At 34.8% G+C, this 21,356-nt stretch overlaps 1 protein-coding gene across 5 annotated transcripts in view; it reads right to left on the bottom strand.

The window, feature by feature from the left end:
- Nucleotides 1-1,640: 1,640 nt before the first annotated feature.
- LOC106075953 (uncharacterized) overlaps nt 1,641-21,356 on the bottom strand; it is a 73,668-nt gene continuing 53,952 nt past the window's right edge. For 4 of the 5 annotated variants that reach the window (XM_056009553.1, XM_056009554.1, XM_056009555.1 and 1 more), the window contains 3 exons: nt 14,045-14,074; nt 5,703-5,882; nt 1,641-2,271 (listed from right to left, as the gene is read on the bottom strand). In XM_056009553.1, coding sequence (XP_055865528.1) covers nt 2,162-2,271; nt 5,703-5,882; nt 14,045-14,074 — 320 coding nt within the window. In that variant the 3' untranslated portion in view covers nt 1,641-2,161. Of the gene's footprint in view, nt 2,272-5,618; nt 5,667-5,702; nt 5,883-14,044; nt 14,075-21,356 lie in introns of all 5 variants that reach the window. The other variant, XM_056009557.1, reaches the window with a different exon arrangement.

Below are 21,356 nucleotides of genomic sequence, written 5' to 3'. Positions count from 1 at the left end.
CAATGGTCCATTCGTTGGGACAGAGTGACAGCGCTTGGCTTTTTGTTATTGTTGTTGGAGGCCTGAGTTTTGGGAGCCTAGTCGTATAGATAAGTAATATAGAAGTCAGTTTTCATAATTATGCATATGTAATAGTTAACATTTGATGCGTTGTCTACAACTTCAGTTATCCTGATGACATTTATTAAAGTACTATTCTGTTGTTAATTACTCTCTGGCGTCTCTTTAAATGATTGAAAGAAGAAAACGTTTATGTGTCATGTCCAAGCCAAGTTAGGAGTTCACATCACCGGGTCTGCTAAAACATTTATAAGCGCTCTAAATTTTGGTACAAGTCTGGAAAGTAACTTAGTGCGCATCGCTGCCTTGCAATCTTATAAATTCTTATTTCAGTCCTCGGTCATATTTGGATTTCCACAATTTCAAGACAAGTTCCTTTATTTAATGAAGACTCATCTTCAATTTTCCACGAAATACAAAATTTTCTTTACGAGAAACATTGTGATATCTAGCATGATGTTATTCATATTGTTTATTATTCTCCCCCAATTGGGTGTCCCCCGGTGCGGCCCGCACCCCCTCACCCGCCTAGTGACTCCTCTGAATATCGTCTTGCTTAAGTCTAAAGGGTCAAGTTTCTTTCGATTGAAATATCATCACTCTGTTGATATATTTTACGTAAACAAAATAATGTCCACTTGAAGATTCTGAACACGAGGATGATACTACGACGTTCAGTCCCGTTGCAAACGTGCATAATCTACTGCCTTACATGTCTCTCAAACTTCAGTACACCATCCCATTCTAATTGAAATTAATTTGATCTGCGCTATTCTTACTTTTAGAAATATTGTTTTGTCAGGAGAAGGAATTTTTGAGGCTTAGGTTGCAGAAAAACACTTAGCAGATTCTAAAGGAAGAATAAACCATGCTGGCTAAGAAGGGATGGATGACTCGAACGTAAATGTTAGATCATGGTTAGATCTATTGAGCGTCATTAGTAAAAAAAAATGAGAAAAACTGTTGAATTGAAGTACATACACAATAGTTGTACGTTGAGTTGGGATATATGAATTAAAAAAACTGAAGTGGCGTCACCAGGGTCGGTGTCACTAGGTGCGGTTAGCTCACAATGCCACATCCCCATCAACTTCCCTCAACAATTCCTAATAAATATTGCTGTAAATCTACGACAAGCACTCAACGAAAGCAGTAGGTAACAATAAACTAGGTATTTATTTACATTACAAACAGGCATGGACTTCAGCCATCAAGTCCCAGAATGTCCTATCTCAAGTGACACCAGTCCTTTTCTACCTAAATACCAATAAAGACCACCGATACACTTCCCAGTGCCACCCCAGGTCCTCAACACAGTTCATAGATAACACAAAGGACGTTCTCTCGAGTCAAGTCAGCTCAGACTTCAATAACTTGCAGATCACTGCAGCCGGATCTACAACAGTCCTTCTTCCTCCTTATATACACGTTTTCCACTACATGTGTTGAATGGCGCTCTGATGCGCACCATCAGTGTCGCTCGGGAGCGGAGTTACAACAATATATTGTTAATTTTTTTTTGTAATGCAGTTAGCTAATTACCTATATTTATAGATTGCTAGAAAACTGCAAAACGAGTGTTGATTCTATTATAAACTTTAATTGCTCTGAAATTTTATGCAAAATTATTATACATCCTAAAAAAATAACTTTTATAAATCATTTGAAGAGACTTAACTACAACGTAAAAACTTTCTGAAATTTTACAAGTGACGCCCATCAAGACCAGTGCTGTCCAACTTTCTTTAGTGTGGAGGCCATATACGAAAATTCCGAAACATTTGTAAAGGGTTACAAATATAGTCCTATTAGTCTTGTCCTTTAATCTACCACCCAGCTAATATTAATTTCTGAAGGAATATCTTAAAACTTTAAAAAAAAATTATTTGAAAAAAACCTTTGCTTCATGATTTAGATTTTAAATACCACTTCCAAAAACATAGGTGAATGCTCATGATTTCATATATATGATTTTTTATTATGATTGTCAAATATTGTTAGACTATACATGTAAACACATTTTGAATGTTGACAGTTATTGTTCAAACATAAACAAAAGTTGTATTTACCGAACAAAAATAAATAAAAAGACATACAAAATTTATACATGTGCAATAGTGTCATAAACAGAAGCATTCTCGTTAGTCTTTGTTGAACTGAGTTGAAGTGTAGACGGCCCACTCAAATGCTTTTGTTTCATGCCTTCTGGTCCTGTAGATTTTTAAAGATTTTTAAATAAAAATTTTATGTTTACATATAAGTTTAGATTTACACACATCCCTGTGATTAACTATATAAACTATTTGTCCTGATCACTCACTCATCTATTATAATCACTAATTCTATCATAGATTTAGATGATCTAGAATTGTGAATGGCAAATAAAATATAAATATGCTCTGTTTCCACAGAAAATAGATAAATTACGATTGACAATTAAAAAATTAATGAACAGAGACTTCGAGTTGATCTAAGTAGACATTGAGGACTATCATTTTATTACGTCACATCCTTTTAAATACTTTCTCTCAAAATCGTCCACAACAAACAATGACGCAATATAAACATATTAGCACAAGATATGTAAGCAGTGAACTAAGCTACGAAGATAGATATTACTAGCTTTACCCACCGGCTTCATTTATTGATATGTTCCCAGTCTATATTTTGCCATGAAACCCCTCCCATTTTTCTTACTTATAACAATTTATTCTCTCTCTCTCTATATATAATTCTCTTCTTTGCTCAACAGTTTGGACGAGAAGCAAGCAAGAAGTAAAGAAAAGATCACTCTCTTATTTCTGCGGATAGTCACCCCATGAAAAAACAAGAGGGGGGGGGGAGAATAAGTGGGTAATCACACGTCGGTACGGATGGCTGTAAGCTGCACTGTCAAACCCTGCCCGCTCCCATCCCCCTTCGTTTTGCGGGAGGTTTCGACTATGAAGTAAACTATCTTCAACTCTGAAGGAACTTCCAAAACATGTAAATCATTTTACAAGCAAATTTTTTACTAACACTAAATAAAAGCGGCGGACTTAACCATTGTGACCAAGAAGTCATGGAAAGAGAACAAGTAATCTACTATGTATATTTACAGGTCACTAAATAGCAGGGCCGGACTTAACCTTTGTGGGGCCCTATGCGAAACGGATTTCGCGGGGCCAAGTTTGGGTAGGGAAGCGGATGATAAGTAAAATTTAAGAGTTTGAATTAGAAAATAAATTCGTCTATGCATTTTATTCATTCTTTTCTACGTACAGAATTACTTGACGAGCCTTGCGTGTAGCAAAGTCATACAGTATATCATAATAATTGTTTCCTACATAGATTACGCTCAATAGCAAGAATTACCAAATGTTTCAATCTATCTTTCAGAATTGCTGACCTCAAGTAATTCTTTATTAGTTTGAGGCTCGAGAAGCTTCTTTCACCAGATTACACAATTACAGCGAATGCATAATACCGTTTTTATTTATCGCGCGTAGGATTGGCGTTTTCCATATTGAATGACACCCCAAAATGACAATTATTGTCTATATATTTCCGTATAATTCAAGGACTTTTTCGTACATTTTTTAATATAGGGAGATTTCCAGGCGCTCCTGGTAAATCGACAGGAGGGCTCGAGAAATCTGTTTTAAGTTATAATATGGTTTAATTTAATAATGTATACAACTAGAAATAGCGCGGGTCCTATGAAAGTGCGGATCCTTTGAAAGTAGGGGCCCACTGCAGTCGCATAGGTTGCAGTGGTCTAAGACCGGCCATGCAAAATAGCGGCGTATGTTACGCCGCCGATTGACTAGTATGATGATTTTATGTTAAATGCTCCTCAATACATTCCTACATACATCTAGTTTCAGTTTCTATTACGTTAAATGGACCTCATTCACCAATCGTAAACAAACAACATTTAGCCACGTGTTTTTCTATATCTTCTATACAAATTATGTAATCCATAAATGGCTGTCACGTGATACATATTTTATATTGTTTTATCAACATTATGACGTGGCTAAATGTGTTTGTTTACGATTGGTGAATGAGGTCCATTTAAACAACCCGTAAATTGGAGTTTCACTTCTTTCCACCCTAAACCCCCACAACTTTCTTGTAACATTGGTATTTATTTGGTATTTGGTATGGTATTTGCACAGTAGAGAGTTAATTCAACATCGTTTGTGATTACGTAATAGATAAAGTACCCAATATGTCTTCCCTCTTAAATACTTGTTTTTTATTTGTATAACAGAGATATTCTACATGGTGTCAGAGTAAAACTTAAAAGCTATCCAGACAAAGGTTTTTATTTATCTAATAATGGCTTCTTTGTTTGAAACAACAAATCTTGAATTGGAATGTGAAAGATCTATATCAATAATTTTTAAGAATTCAACAACAGGTAAGGTTTTGTTTCAAAGGACCGTTAGCTGGTGCAGATAGTCTCGACGTTCCAGTACCACCTCATCGTTGTCGCCGAGTGAACATTCGCCAGGAAAACCAGCAAATTTAAGTCATTGGTTAATATGCATGACTAAATGCATGTCGCGTAGGACGTAACCATATTCTTTTTTGAAGTAACGTCTGTATTATATAAGATAAGATAAGATCTATATTCCTCATCATTTATCATTGTTCTCACCAGCTCGTTCGTCTATCATTTTACTGTTCAAACGTCTGTATGAGAATAGTCTGGCGTAGAACGGAGAAATTTTGAGATATGTATTAAAATAATTATTGAGTGAAAATTGGTCACGTTTTGAGCATGCCAGTTACACTATCATATCTCTTATATTACATTCTCTTATATTACACTCTCTAAGTTTAATGAAAGCAACAGGGTTGACTATCCAAAAGATATCGTATAAGTCAAATCTTTGGAAAGGAATTTTTATTGGGTGTGCCCTAAAGACTTTCACATAGTACTGCATTTGTCAGTGACACATCGGTAATTTTAGCTGAGCTTTTTTCTTAGATTATTATTGTTATTCTTTTGTTTGTTATTTCTGATTCTTTCAAATTACTGTATTTTTCCTCTAACACCCAAAAAAAAAAAAAATTCTGATAATACTTCTATTTAGAAAGCTTTTATTTTTATTTTTTTTTTTTGCGTAGTATACGTGTGTTTTGAACTGTTTTCTCTCTATTTGTCAGTACATATTTGTTGGAAAGCAGTTTTATACATCTTTCGGTGAGAAATCACATGCTGGAGATATAGGTTGTTATCTTTACGCACCAACAAAAACGGGAGTCTCGATGGCTGAGCGGTAAAGCCCCGAACCGGGGGCCCGAAATCAAATCCAGGTGAAGACTGTGATTTTTAGTTTCGAGATCTTTGGGCGCCTCTGAGTCGTGACCTCCGTGACCGAAGGAGCCGCCTGAGTCCACCCAGCTCTAATGGGTACCTAACATTAGTTGGGGAAAGTAAAGGCGTTTGGTCGTTGTACTGGTCACATGACACCCTCGTTAACCGTAGGCCACAGAAACAGATGATCATTACATCATCTGCCCTATAGACCACAAGGTCTGAAAGAGGAACTTTTCTTTTTTCTTACCTACAAAAACAGTCCACGAGTTCACATGTTGCTATTAGCATCTGTAAGCTGAAAAAAATATTAAGAAGAATCTAAGATAACTACCTTTTACAAGCTCATAACTATTGAGATAGTCAGTGGAAAGATAAGGAGTTTGATACACATGCTGGTTTGGTTTCGTGGTTCTAAATTTCCAACAGTAGACCAGTACACCTATTATAATCAGTGACACAACAGCCATAGCACCAACTCCTGCTCCGAAACTTAGGCCGTCAATTGTTGTATCTGTTTCAAATAGACTACATTAATAAATAGCCATACATTTTGTTGTAACAATAAATGTGATATCTATTAAAAGTACAATATATCAAGCGTATTTTTTTCAATCGGATTTTTATTAAGAACTTTAAATAGATTGTAAGAAAAAGAGCTTAAAATGTAAACAACAAATATTTCAACATTTTGCTGAGGCTATATAGCGCTTTTGTAACTAATGGAAATGAATAAAAGTTTCTTTTTTTAAGTAAAATGTTTTAGACGTATGGAATTTAAATTATCTAACTATTAACTTTTAATGTTAATTATTTAATTTTAATTATTAATATTTGTTTTAACATTTAATAGCTCAATTAATTTTTAGTTTATTCCTTAAAAAGAGGCTATAAAAAATCAGAATTAGATAATCAATTCGGTTGTAATTCCAGCTTGTAAGAATGAGAATCTTTATGTCATTTTTTAAAAATGTGTATTAGTATTTAAATTGCAGAAAGCCCAACAGATAACAATACAGCATTCCAAGAGTTATTAACTGGAAAACGCACTCACTACTGTTATGTGCTAGCAAATGCCAGCTAAATTGAATAATTCTTCGTTTAGAGCAGTGGTCTTCAACGGGGCGCTATCGCCTCCTGGTGGGCGTTTTCGTGAAATAGGGGGGCGCTGGGAGCCAAAGGGGCGGTAGGGGGCAGTGGGCTGTGACCTATAAATAGGATAGGTCATAAGACCAGTGACCTGTACTGTACTGGCAAGTTAGTCCAGTGGTACTTTGTGGTCCCAATTATATTATCTAGGCTAATAACTATAGCCTCTAGATGTATAAAACTACTGAGACAAACAAATAATAATTCTGAGATTTTAGTTGCAACAAAAAAAAAGGAGTTTATTTACAAACAAAAGAAAAAGATCATGAAAAATATAAATGGCAATAAAGGCTCACCAAAAGAAAATGACATAATGAAACAAAGCAAAGTAGCAAGACAGTTTCCGGTCAATATAATGAAAGGACCACCATCATAGAGGCACAATAATGTCTTATGCCGAAAAACCAAAAAGATGGTTTACAATAATATCATACATGCATTAACAATGAAATGACGTCATTCATGAGACACACTACTGTCTCGTATCTAAACAAAAGATGTCTTAAAAAAAAACATACAGAAGAGGATAAGAGACTAAGTAGACCTTTACCATTTACATCAATCAATTTACTACTAACAAATTGATGAAGTCTACTTAGCTCATTATCGATATACTCCTCTTGAGTAACACAACAATAGTACAACACAAGTATTAGTTAAACAGTATATAGATTTAATTCAAAATACACTGGTCAGTTGAAAGACTCAAGAGAGAGTGGCAATTGTAAACAGATGACAGGGACTTAAATCAAGTAATAAAGGGGGCAAAGTTATGGGAATCTTTAGTCCTTGGATCTTGAGCGTCTAAACGTTTATGATTTGATAAACAAAATAGGTAATTCGCCTTCTGATTATAGTTTATTTTATCTACATATGCTAATATATTGATATGTAAATGTTAATTTAAAAACAACAACTTTAAAGCTAACATTCAAATAGAATAATTTAACCTTTTTTTAAACAAAAACATTGACAAAGTGTTGATAGGAAAACTCGCTAGTATGTATAGAAGTGTATTTATGAGTTTTAGTGAGTTGCCACTACATAAAAATTAGTCCAATGAATGATTGCATTTTTAGATGGGGCTATGAAACCAAGTCGGCTTCACAAACATATAGCAATATCCAAAAATAATTTAAGGACAGCTTAAACCCCTCTATGGGTCAAAATTGTTTATTTTTTTATAACTGAATTTTATACAGCATTCATTTCTGAACAATTTGGTGTATACAACTTGTCCAAATTCAAAGTGGAAGTATTTCAAAATATTTTTTTTATTTTGTAATTATATATATATATTATAAATATATATATATATATATATCGAAATATTTTTTTTCCTATAAGCCATTTTCATATTTTTTTGTTCAGAGATGGCGTGATAAAAATTTATATATGAATATTTCGCCTTGAAAATCGGTACAAATAATTTTATATATACAAGTATGAAAATGAAGCAGAATAAATACAAAACGTTGAAAATTTTTAGAGTAATTAATTTTTTTATATGCCTACCCCTCAATAAAAACATGAAATAATGGGCCACAACGATGTTCATATGGGGAACCTTATGTGGTTGGAGGCTACAATGGCTTCATGAGTAATATAGAATGAAGAACAGATCTATCCACTATTCACCTTGTGAGTTATGATACACAGGCAACTTCTTGTTAAAATTTTAGCCCGCAATTTCATTTCTATTTGAATCTTATTATAAAAATTGTGAATAAAATACACACCCATGCCCAAAATAAGCGCATCTTTCAACAGTTTTGTGAAACAAATGATGAGCAACAAATTAAACTCTTGTAAACTGAAGTTCGCTGAATTTCGAATGGGTTTGGTATTGCTCGTCTAGTTAACGTCTTAAATACCATTTTGAAATTTATTTTTTTGTGACAAACAGAAAGTTTCAACGGTTGCTGATGACTTAAAGCAGGCTAAAAAGAAAATTTGTTTTACATGGAAAGCATTTAACAAATGAATGAAACCAACCTCCGACTGCAAGGGATAAAAAATTACAAAATTATGTCTTCAAAAAAAAAAAAGAATATTACCATAGGAAGCACAACAGAGATATGGCTGCACTTAAATGTTTAAGTAAAATTTTAAAATTGTGATGCAAAATTTAATTATTTTTTAGCTTTCCCATCAACATACATGGTTAACCTAGATTTAGTACGTAAGCAAAGAAATAAACTGGATGTATCCACTAGAGGAGACTTTCGCCTTGCTTTGATTAATTAAAAGCTTGAAATTTCTACTACTGCAGGAAGCACAAGGTTTCCATTAGCTTAAATCTAAAAACAGTATACTCTAATATTCAATAATTTAAATAGAGACTATTCTTAGGATTTGAAAGAAAGTCATGACTATGAGATTATTATTTTTTTGTGTGTAATCACTCAAAATTATTTGACATAATTTTTTTATAATGATAATAAGGGCAATGTCTTCGATTCCGAAGATTAAGGTCGTGTGCAGTGTTTCACATAACTGCGCAAACCCAGTTGCGAAATGCATATTTTCCCGAATTTTGTGCCGACAAAGCTGTTGTCCGCTGACGGTATATTTAAGTTTTCTTTTCGTCTTTTGCGCATTGTCTTCAATATTTGTTTTTTATTTTTAGACTCCATTGTTTGTCCTGCAGCCTTTGTGTCAGCTCTCCAACTATTTCTCTCAGGGGCCATCTGCTGCCAGGTACTTTCCTCTATGCCAGTGAGGGCAAAATGGCGCCTGAGTGGATCTTTATAGCGCTTACCGGGGGCAGGGCACCTCTGTAACGCCGTCCTCCTCTAAGCTCGCAAAAGAAGATCGCCTTTGGCATGCTGAAGTCTTCCAAGCGGAATAAGTGTTATTGACAGCATCAAAATTAATAAATAAATGACATTTTGTTCACATTTGCCTTCTCACGCTTCTTTATAAGTGTTTTTCTTGGAGGGGGCGCTGGCGGATTTTTTAAAAGAAAAAATACGAAAAGGGGGAAGTAGGCCAAAAAAGGTTTAGAGCTTCGTGTAATACTCATTGGCAAAAGTTTTCGAATTAAAAAACAAATGATTGTTGGAGCTTTCATAAAACTTTCAAAGATATGTAGACGCTAAAAATCACTCAGTCCTGCCTACGATCTAGCATACCAGGCTATGGTGCCTATAAGAACTGCAACGAACTTGTTAACAAATAAGGCTGAGATACTTTTTTAGCGACAAAAAAGGTTGTCTTTAAGGTATCTCTAGCTGAAAGTCCACTGAAAAAAAAGTAAAAAAAAATTGACAAATACCAAGTTTTTTTAAATTGTAAAACTGCAACTGGAAAGCTCAAAAGACATAACATGCCTAGCTCTGATGGACTTCCAGAAGATTTTTTTTCTAAATTTGTGGTGCTTCTCTTAAAGAAAGATTAAAAGATCTATTCATTGTATGCTGGGACAAATATACTATCTCGTCGGAATTTGCAGTGTTACCATCATATTCCTGATTAAAAAAGGCAAAAAGCCAGACTGTTCCAATTTCCTTGGCAATACTTAACAGTCAGTATCGGAAAAAAAAACCTTGCCAAAATGCTCCTGCCTGAAATAAGCGTCTAGAAAAAATCCACTGTAGTCATTGTGTTTTTTTTTACTGTTAGAGGTACTTCAGATATGACTTTCTTTAGCATCAAATACAGGACAAATGCTGGGAGATAAATCTTTACTTGTACTCTATATTCATCAATCTCACCAGCTTTTGACACCAAGATTTATCGCTATTCTGAATCTACTTTATGAGGGTCACAAAGATCAAATCAGGTACGTCGGTAACCTGTCAGCTCATTTCACTATACTGAATGGTGCGAAGCAGGCTGTATGCTAGATGAAACACTCTTCGTAATATTCATTGAAGGAATGCTAAATAAAATTTGGCGACGCCAGCATGAGGCATTTACATCAAGGTCAGCACCGACGTCAGCATATTTAACATACGGTGCATGCTCTTCCGTTCAAAAATTAAAAGATATAATTGCTACTGAGCTGCTCTATGCGGATGATTGCGCCCTTCTTGCACACATTAAGCAGGAGATTCAGCTGAAGTCTAGTTTTGTCTTTCTATCAACATGAAAAAAACGAACATGCTTCAGATGTTTCTAAACGGAACTAATCCAGCTCTACAAACTTCACGTACTTAAGCAGCACAGGGATTTTTTCTCCCCACCCCCTCGAAAAAAATATTTATATGTATGTATGTGTGTACATAATCTTTATTACATTCTGACCCTTCATTCTTTCAGAAGACGTTTATTGTGCCCTAGAATAGGTTCTTCGTGGAGTTAGTGGAAAAATTGAAGACTCCTCGCCAATTCCAGAAAAGGCGAGGCCCCGCCGCCAAGCACTATTTCTGGTTTTGAAAGCCAACGAAATACATCTACTGTACATTTTCCTGCTATTAAAAAGTTTTATTTCAAAAACCTAATGTGCTATTCTTACTGATTTAGACCCTCCCGTGCCGTTCGGCGCATTTGCCTTCAAGCTGTTTCCACAAAAATCTGGTAATGTCTGAAACCTCTTCCCACCTGCTCTGAGGATCTCCATGAATGTGTGGCGCCAAGTTGTACTAGGATGTCATCGCAACTTTTATTATGCGTAATTCATTATGTCGGAAAACACATGTCCCGCAAACCTCATGCGACGCTCTGTCACAAACTTACTATGGGGTCGACTCCCAGTTCGGCATAGGATTTCCTTGATTTAGACCCGATCTCTAAGACCGACTCCTAAAATCTGTCTTAGCCATCTTTGTTGAGCCATATTTAGTGTTTTTCAATTCACTGCACTCTATTAATGGAGCCCCGCCACTGGTAGAAATATGTAACCTCTCTTGAATACGCTCTTGGAATTAGGTGACTGTAGTTTGCATTAGATTTTATATAGAAAAGGGAAGTTATATCGTCAAAATCATTTGTTGGGGGTTTAAAACTAAAAAAATCTCTAGAGATGTTTTTTTTAAATTCAAAACCCCATTTAGCTACGGTAATAGAATTTACTAACTGTAGTTTGCTTTAGAATAATATTGAAGATAGAGGTTTTCCACCTCAAAATGCTATGTAGGGGGATCTTAAACTAAAAACCATTTGGAGGGGTTTTAAACTTAAAAAAAAGCCATCTGTAGTAGAGGGGTTTAAACTCAAAACTCCCAAATGGATAGGCTACGCTCAAATTATTTTTGTGTGTAATTTACTTTTTTTATATTGAAGAGGTATTTTTTAGCATCAAAACCCTCTGAAGGGGGTTTTAAACTCAAAACCCCTTACGGCAACGCTCATAGCATTTTAAGCGCGTAATTTGCTGGGTTTTTTTACATTGAAGATGTATTTTTTTAGCTTTAAACCCCACTAGCGGGGGGCTAAATTCAAAACTCATAGATTTAAGAGTGTGTAATTTGCTTTTTTTATATTGAAGAGATATTTTAAAGCTTCAAACTCCACTGGAGGGGAGTTTAAACTCAAAACCCCTTTGACTACACTCATAGAACTTTGAGTGTATAATTTGCTTTGTTTTTAATATTAAAGAGGTATTTTTTACCTTAAAACCCCGCTGAAGGGGGGTTTAAACTAAAAAACTGAGTAAAAATCCATTTAGCTACGCTCATAACATTTTGAGTGCGTAATTTGCGTTTTTTTTTATACCGGGTATTGAAGACGTATTTTTAAGCTTCAAACCCTACTGAAAAGGCTGTGGGGGTAAACGTGTGTAATTTTCTTTTTTTATATTGAAGAGGGGTTTATCGTAAATTTTGGAGGGGGTTTAAATATCCAAAATCTTCCTTAACTGTGCTTGTAAAATTTGGATGATTGTCGTTTTCATTTTTTTTTTTGTGTTATAGAAGATGGGAATTTAACTGCGAAAACCCCTGGTAGGGGTTTTTAAACTCAAAACCCCTGGTAGGGGGGGTTAAACTCAACCTCCCCCCTGGTAGGGGTTTTAAACTCAAAAACCCCTGGTAAGGGGGTTAAACTCAACCTCCCCCCTGGTAGGGGTTTTTAAACTCAAAACCCCTGGTAGGGGGGTTAAACTCAACCTCCCCCCTGGTAGGGGTTTTTAAACTCAAAACCCCTGGTAGGGGGGTGTTAAACTCAACCTCCCCCCTGGTAGGGGTTTTAAACTCAAAAACCCCTGGTAGGGGGGTTAAACTCACAACCTCCTTTGCTATGTTAGGGCAAGTGATAGTTTAGTCTTAAAATTTCACCTAAAATAAACAAAATCAAAGCAAAAATCAGTTACTAAATTCCGATTCATTTCAGGGGGGGGGGGGTTTGAACCCCAAACCCCCGCCCTGGCTACGCCCTTGCTTCCAACGAAGAACTATCATAGAACCCTAACGACGAACTGTCACAGCACCCGTACGACGAACTGTCACAGCACCCTTACAACGAAAGTCAAGGGACAGATGGTGATGATAAAAATAACAAATTAAAGCATAGCATTTGTCATTAAGTTAGATATGAATGAATTTTCTCTTACTTTATTTACGTAGTAGACACTATCGAATAAAGAGTAATTGTATAATTTTAGAGAGCCCGAAATAAACGTATGAACAGGGAATAACATTACTTCAGTAGGAATTGTAAAATCTTTATTATTATTAATGTGAATCACACTTTATAATATGAGATATAGATCTAATCAAGAAATTACAAATGTGAAGAATTTAAACATTTTAAAAGGGGGGGAGTCGGAATATTTTTGCAATGTGACTTGACAGGGGGAGAGAAATTGTTTTATTTTAAGGAACTTCATTAGGAATATAAGGACCCTGAAGCCTATAAAATGATGGGGGGGGGGGGGGGAGAACAGCACTGCAAACTTTTAGTTTTGTAGATGTCATCTCCCTGTTCATATTGGCCACCTATTTTTACGATATATATTTATAGTATTTTTGAGTATTAATCTCGAGAGCAAAAGAGTAGATAGAATTAGACAGAAAATACGATGTGTTTAGAGACGCTAGGAGAAAGGACAATAGAGACGCTGAGAGAGAGAAGACTCGACAACCATTTTTCTCCAGTAAATAAACGCTTCAAAGGTTTGCTAAGTGTTATTCAGTTATTTGAAGAGCGTCTGAATGACCAAGCAGCTGTACAAATCGCATGAGATAAAATAGTTTTGATTGAAGCATAACACTATGAGAATGTCTGGTTCTGTGACTATTAAAAATGGAAGGAAGCTGATTTAGAACGTCTGACGCTTTTAAATTGACAGTAAGGCTTAAATGCTCGAAAATTAAAAACAGTTTTGAAGATGAGACATATAGGGCGCAGTCATCAACGAATAGCAGATCTCCAATGCAGCCATATATGACTGCCTCAAGTCTATGAGTTTAAAAAGTTTACTAAAGACATTATAGTAGCATGATATAAATATGATAGAATTATGACGGTCACTTGATAGTAACATGATAGTTGAATAATAGTCCTTTAATCGTAACATGATAGTTACTTGATTGTAACATGATAGTAACAAAATCTTAGGTATTAATTTCTTTGACGTAAACTCACCTGTGTCTTGGCTTATCTTGGTACTTGTGTCTAAAATGCAAAACGAAAAGAAATTGAGGTGTTTACTAAAATCATTTTTATAAAATACTTTTAATTAACTTTAAGCAAACAATTTAATACATACAAATTATGTTATTTTGTACGGCTATATAACCAAATATTTAAAATATTTGGTATGTTTAGCATAAAATCAAATAAAAACATAAAACTAAAATGTTATTTAACCTTGGTTAGGCCAATAATAGATATGCATCCTCCGTTTGGGACCGCTCAAATCAAAAAAATAATTAAGAAACTGGAACAGACACAAAATAGAGCAGTGAGATTCATAACAAACGTATATTCACATTTAACCAGAGTAACACCTTTAGATTTAGAAAGCCTTCAGGACAGAAGAATCAAAAGTAAAGTAGCAATAATACATAAAACACTGAACCATAATCTTCAAATACAAAAACAAAATTTAATACAATACTCTGAAAGACACAAAGATAAAGGCACATTCCTTGTCCCATATGCTAGGACAAATGTGTACAAATACTGTTTCTTCCTTAGTGCTATTAGAGCATGGAATGGGTTGCCTGAGCTAGCCAGGAAAACCAGTGACTTGGCAGAATTTAAGTCATTGGTTAATATGCATGACTAAATGCATGTCGCGTAGGACGTAATCATCTTCTTTTTTGAAGTAACGTCTGTATTATATAAGTTAACATAAGATAAAATATCTTCTCACGGATAAAGAAATATTGAAGCATCATACGCAATAGTGTAGACCCATTTGTGACAAATATATTTTGTCAAAACTGACGGATACGGCTGTTATATGCGGACATATTGAGTTTTCTTTTTGTTATGTCTTCCTTTCTTCAACAAACCAAAATTTCTTTTGCTGTGAGGTTATGTCTAATGCAGCATAGATACGTGGACCATCGTGGTAGGGAACAATATGCCTAGTCTTCATACTGTCCATTTTGGTATACTTTAGCACATCTTTATTATAAATAGCATAGAGATAGCATCTAAATATATTAATAAGATCGTACAAATCTGCCTGCCTTTTAAATTGGGACATTAAACAGAAGAACTAATAATTATTGAAACGCAAATTATTTTCCTTATACTATTTCTTTTTTTTTAAATAGTGCTTTTCAGTAATTTTCTGTTCTGTCCTTTAGTCTGTTGCACCGAGACCATTCGTTATAGAAGGCCTTAACACTGACTTTCCACGTCACAACCTGTGGGCAGTTTAGACCAATAGCTCGTTGCCATGTAAAACATTAAAAGAGATAATTGCTACTTAGCTGCTTTAAGCGGATGATCGCGCCCTTCTTGCACATATTAAGCAGGAGATTCAGCTGCAGCCTAGTTTTGTCTTTCGATCAACATGAAAAAAACGAACATGCTTCAGATGTTTCTAAACGGAACTAACCCAGCTCTACAAACTTCACGTACTTGAGCAGCACAGTTTCTAGCAATGTGCCACTGTCTAGAGAAATAGACAAGCACCTGGCTTAGGCCAACAATGCTTTACTTCCAACGAAGAACTATTATAGAACCCTAACGACGAACTGTCACAGCACCCTTAAGACGAGCTGTCACAGCACTTTTACAACGAAAGTCAAGGGACAGATGGTGATGATAAAAATAATAAATTAAAGCATAGCATTTGTCATTAAGTTAAATATGAATGAATTTTCTCTTACTTTATTTACGTAATAGACACTATCGAATAAAGAGTACTTGTATAATTTTAGAGAGCCCGAAATAAACGTATGATGACAGGGAATAACATTACTTCAGTAGGAAATAGTAAAATCTTTATTATTAGTTAATGTCAATCACACTTTATATAATGAGATATAGATCTAATCAAGAAATTAAAAATGTGAAGAATTTAAACATTTTAAAATGGGGGGGGGGGCGGGATATTTTTGCAATGTGACTTGACAGGGGGAGAGATATTGTTTTATTTTAAGGATCTTCATCAGGAATATAAGGACCCTGAAGCCTAAAAAAATGATGGTAGGTGGGGGACAGCACTGCAAACTTTTAGTTTTGTAGATGTCAACTCCTTGTTCATATTTGATTTTGAAGCCTGCCAAAAGAGGCAACGGCAAGATCAACACGGAAATTGTCTCAACCTCCTTGTTGGAATCTTATTAATTGGATATCTTTTTTTTTCACATGCAACTTTTTGGCCATCTATTGTTACGATATATATTTATAGTATTTTTGAGTATTAATCTCGAGAGCAAAAGAGTAGATAGAATTAGACAGAAAATACGATGTGTTTAGAGACGCTAGGAGAAAGGACAATAGAGACGCTGAGAGAGAGAAGACTCGACAACCATTTTTCTCCAGTAAATAAACGCTTCAAAGGTTTGCTAAGTGTTATTCAGTTATTTGAAGAGCGTCTGAAAAGCCAAGCAGCTGTACAAATTCGCATGAGATAAAATAGTTTTGATTGGAGCATAACACTATGAGAATGTCTGGTTCTGTGACTATTAAAAATGGGAGAAAACTGATTTAGAACGTCTGAAGCTTTTACATTGACAGTGTGACAAGTCGGATTAAGATTTGGCCGTTTGAGGATGTCTAGGGGATTTTATGGTTTGAGAATCCTTACTTGCACATATAAACTACAAGCACAGCGTTATAATGCAGGCAACGAATGGTGTATTTAGATGTAAAATATGTACAGTTTATTATACAAAATAAGATAATGAAAGGTGAAATGCTGTACAGTTGCTAGTATGGGATCTAGCTTATTTACATATATAAGACTATCATCATCAGATATTAGAACCAAGTGGTCTGAGTGTCATTAGGCTGGTTGCTTAGCTTTTGGTCCTGTGCTGCACTGGTGAGACGGGTGTGACTGATACTGATGCTGTCTGCTGGTGGGCTGGCGTAGTGGATCCCGGCTCCGTGTGCAGTCCAACTTGTATGGTTGCAGAGCTAATCTGTGTCTACCAATCAGTTAAGCCAGTGACGAGTCTGTGGCTAGCGTTGTTACTTGGACTCTTGAAGGATGAGTAGGTCTGATGTCTACAGATCTGGCGCCAACAAATCTGCTATCAGCTTTAGGTTGCTAAGTTTTCAGGCGGGTGTAGCCTATAGATAAAAGCTGCAACGATATGATGTATGCGTCGGTTTAGCCATAATGATAACACTGGGAGGTAGATGCCTTTCCGTGAAGGACATCTTCAGACTGATGTATAGAAACCATAAGCTAGTTTCATATTTATCAAAGGGACATAACAAATGAATATAGTGTCCCATCAAGGGAGATAACAATAATAATGGGGACTCCCATAAAGGGAAATAACAAACAGTAATAAGTGATATATGATAAGTAATACAAGTGTCGTTCACCAATAACGGTGAGTAGCAAGTACCTACATCGCTTAGATAAATGAGATGAAAGGGGAAGGGGAGATCAACGTCTGATACTCGCCCATGCTCTCACATAAGTAAACATAGAGCATAAGTAAATACATACTCAGAAATAAGACATGTTTACATAAATGTTTGGATAATTCCCTGCCAAGGAATTAATCAATGATAATATATTGAAGGCTCGTGCCGAGCGCTAATATATCAGAGTTAAATTAATAATAGTTAAAGAGCTAAATACATCAGGTAAGAATTGTTAATAAACTCTAGTCCAGCTGGTTTGAACATTTAGTCACAAAGTCATGATATAAAATATAAGTATATAGTAATCTACTTACATCATCCATGATAAGAATGCACAAATATATACACAAATAATGTAGTAATAAATGCACAAATATATATATACATTACTAAGTAAAATGGTTCTCAAGCACTTTACTAAGTTACATACCACCAATCCAAAGTGAAATAAGGGAATGAAAATAGTCTAGAGCTCAAGCAAGAGTTAGATGTGCTCCCTGTGGGCTCTCCAGCGTGAATGAGATCGGACGATGAAGTTTGTCCATATACACGTGGATAGAAGGGGGGGGGGTGAGTGGCGGGAGATAGGTGCAAAGGTGGTCTAGACTATTTGACGTCTTTGACAAAGGGGGTCCACGCTTGACCGTGACGAGAGTTTCCGGGAGATAGACATTGCGCGAGGGCGCGAGTTGAAAGCCCAGGAAATCAGCCCAGGTGGTCAGGTGGATTATGAAGGGGAGATTATCAGAGCTGGGTACATCAATGGAGATTATACCTTGATAAAGGCTAGTGCCAGACGAACAGCGTTGCCCGAGGCGTTGAGTTGAATGGGCACTTTGAAGTGACCAGCCGCTCCCAACAAGGGGGGGGGGTCAACGGATGTTTGCCAAGATAGGAAAAGGGGAGCGTACTCTTGTCAAGAGTCTAGTGTGGCACGTGTCAAGGTGGGGATAGTAAAATGTGACATCGCTGCCAAAGGGGGTGGGGTTGGATTGGAGGGGTGGTGGCTGTGTTTTTAGCGCTTGATTGGCTAAATTAATAAAATTGATGATTAATAGCGAGTAAATAAATTAATTAAATGCTTAGACCTGAGTGATATCTTGAGTGAGCTAAAACGGTTCGTCACAGACAGTAAGGCTTAAATGCTCGAAAAAGAAAAAAATGTAGATACAAATAGAAAGGATCTGTGTATATTAGCATAGAAGACACTGACCAGGGGTACCTTTAAAGAGAGGGCTCAACAGACTCAACACCTCCAACTTCTTATTTGTTTAATCCATGACACTTAACACTTAATGTATTGATAGACACTGACCATTCGTAAGCCAGAATGGATTAACGCAAATCGTTAAGACATATTGACAGTCTTAGAAGTCACTAGATGATGACACTAAGTTTGTTTACTTGGAAAGAAATGTCAATTAGGGCGCTGAAAACACGTTCGTTGCACAATAAAATAAAACAAAGATGTGCATTTGTGCGTGTGTGTATTTTTTTGCCTTGTATTAAAAGCTTTAGAAAGAAAGCTAATTTCATTCATTGTTTAATTCAATTGACTTAATATATAAAGGAAAACCTTACAGTAAAGTTTAAAATCGCAGAAAATAAATTGATCTAAAGCACCACAATTAGATCTAGCAAACAAAGAAAACATATGCTGGAATGTTAAGAAACACACCTCTGTAACTAGTGTACGGATATAATTTATCTATATGCTTGACTGACCATGCCAATGTGTTATCTTTTTTGCCTGACCACTCAACACTATTGCGTATGCCCAAGGAAAAAAAACGCCTGATGGTCAACACCATCAACTATACACACTACACTAGGACTACATCTAGATGATTAGAAGAATCCTTTCTTTTATCTTCCATAGGGTTTTAGCGTCAAGTCTAAGTATTGGTTGTAGTCTCAGTTCAAGACTCTATTTCAAGTTTTAGCTTGGTGTCAAATCTATGTGTTAGACTCAGTGTTTATCCAGTCTCAATTTTCTATATTTAGAGTACAGCTTTAGGTCTACAGTCTACTGGACTGAGGTCTTCATCTTACTAATCTCAGTTAGTCGTCTGGTGTTCAAGTTGGTTTTTCATGAGTCTGAGGTTCAAGATTCCAGACTGCGGGTTGCTATGGTCAGACCTGATGTTATAGTATGAACTATAAACTATAGATCTATGTGGATTACCAGTTGTTGTGTTGGAAGTCTATCTGAACAACTTGTAATGAATATATTAAGGTAATGATATTGTTCAAATAATGATCATTTATATGTTGCAAAGAGAATAACTGGATTATTTTAGATTACATATTATCGCACATATATATATTGATATTCATAATATTATTATTATTCATCATACATCAGTTCATTTGTAAATATAACACTGGAATTTAAGTCATTGGTTAATTTGAATGACTAAATGCATGACGCGTAGGAGGTAATCATCTTCTTTTTTGAAGTAACGTCTGTATTATATAAGATAAGATAAGAGGAAATGGTCAATGAAATTAATTGCCACTTAAATTGTACTCCACTAAACAAGATAAAAAGAAACAAATGTGACTTAAATAGCCTTGATGATATATAATTTACTTTTATCACATTCACATTTTTTGTTGTCAATATTAGTATAAAATACAAGATCTTAAATTAAAGAACATAAAGGTGGATTTCTAATCTGATGGAAAGTAATATTCAAAGTCCTATTTCATGTACAAATGTTTGTTTGAAATTTACTTTACTTTCTTTTTATTAATTATGGTTTTATGTTGTCACATTGGCTTAAGTACATGTAATATTTCTTGAAACTCCAATTTGATAAAATATTATTAAATTTTGTGTAGTCAATACGAGTATTATAATGTTTATAGAGATCACAGCTTTGGTTAGATTTTTTTAAACTTAGTTTATAACTATGGTTTTGTTTTTTGACATTACTATAAATAAATTATAGTTTCTGCAGAGTTAGAAAATTTTGATCTGATGAAAAATAATAAAACGAAATTATTAAACAAAGGTAAATGCTTTTTTCTTATCAAAATTTATTTAATTTTTTTTAATGATTAATTCCTTTAATATTAATTGTTCATTAACATTTAGTTGAAGTAAAAAGTACACTAAGGATCAAACAGAAAAATTCGATACATGATCAGCTCTTAATGGGCTATGTTGGACTAGTCCGTTTCGTTTCTTTGATTAAAAAGTTGAATCACTAATTTTGCCGGAAGTGGCTTTTTTCCTTAAACTGACATTATTATGCTATAATTTTAAGTATTTTAGTGCAGAATTTTTTTCTATATCAGGCATACTTAAAATCTTTAACAATAATAGTCAACAGAAAAACTGTATTCTTATCCAAACAATATATATTTAAAATGTTTTAAAACAAGATAATTTATATAAATCTGTATTTTGAGTATTGTATGAATAGGAGTTACTATATGAAGAACATGTGAGACTAGTGGACATATTTTTTAAATATCTTGGGGTATAAAATTAATAGTTAATATAATACAATAAAATTGTAGCATTAGCCAAATAAAAAAACAACAAGTAGCACTTTATGTGAACTCTATGCTTGAAAAAATAATTATGAAATTAATATATTAATCAATGAATGTGAGCAGCAATCAAAAAAGCATTTAACAATTTCATGATTACCCATACATTTAAATATACTTATAACTGAAAAATAATTCAGAAGGTTTGGATAAAACCATTTGAAATAATGATTCTAATTTTTAATTTAAATGTGCTTAATCTAATATATACAAGGTTCCCTCTGTCAATAATACTTGTGAGGGAACAACATGCATGTTGTAGTCACTAATTTTGCAAAGGGCATTAAGAGTTAATAGTTATTGTTGTATATTGCTATCATTTTCAACCTGC

Source organism: Biomphalaria glabrata, chromosome 14, assembly GCF_947242115.1.
Source record: "Biomphalaria glabrata chromosome 14, xgBioGlab47.1, whole genome shotgun sequence".
NCBI classification, from domain to species: Eukaryota; Metazoa; Mollusca; class Gastropoda; family Planorbidae; genus Biomphalaria; species Biomphalaria glabrata.
The sequence above is the reverse complement of the archived record's forward strand: the minus strand, read 5'-3'. Positions and strand labels throughout refer to the sequence as shown.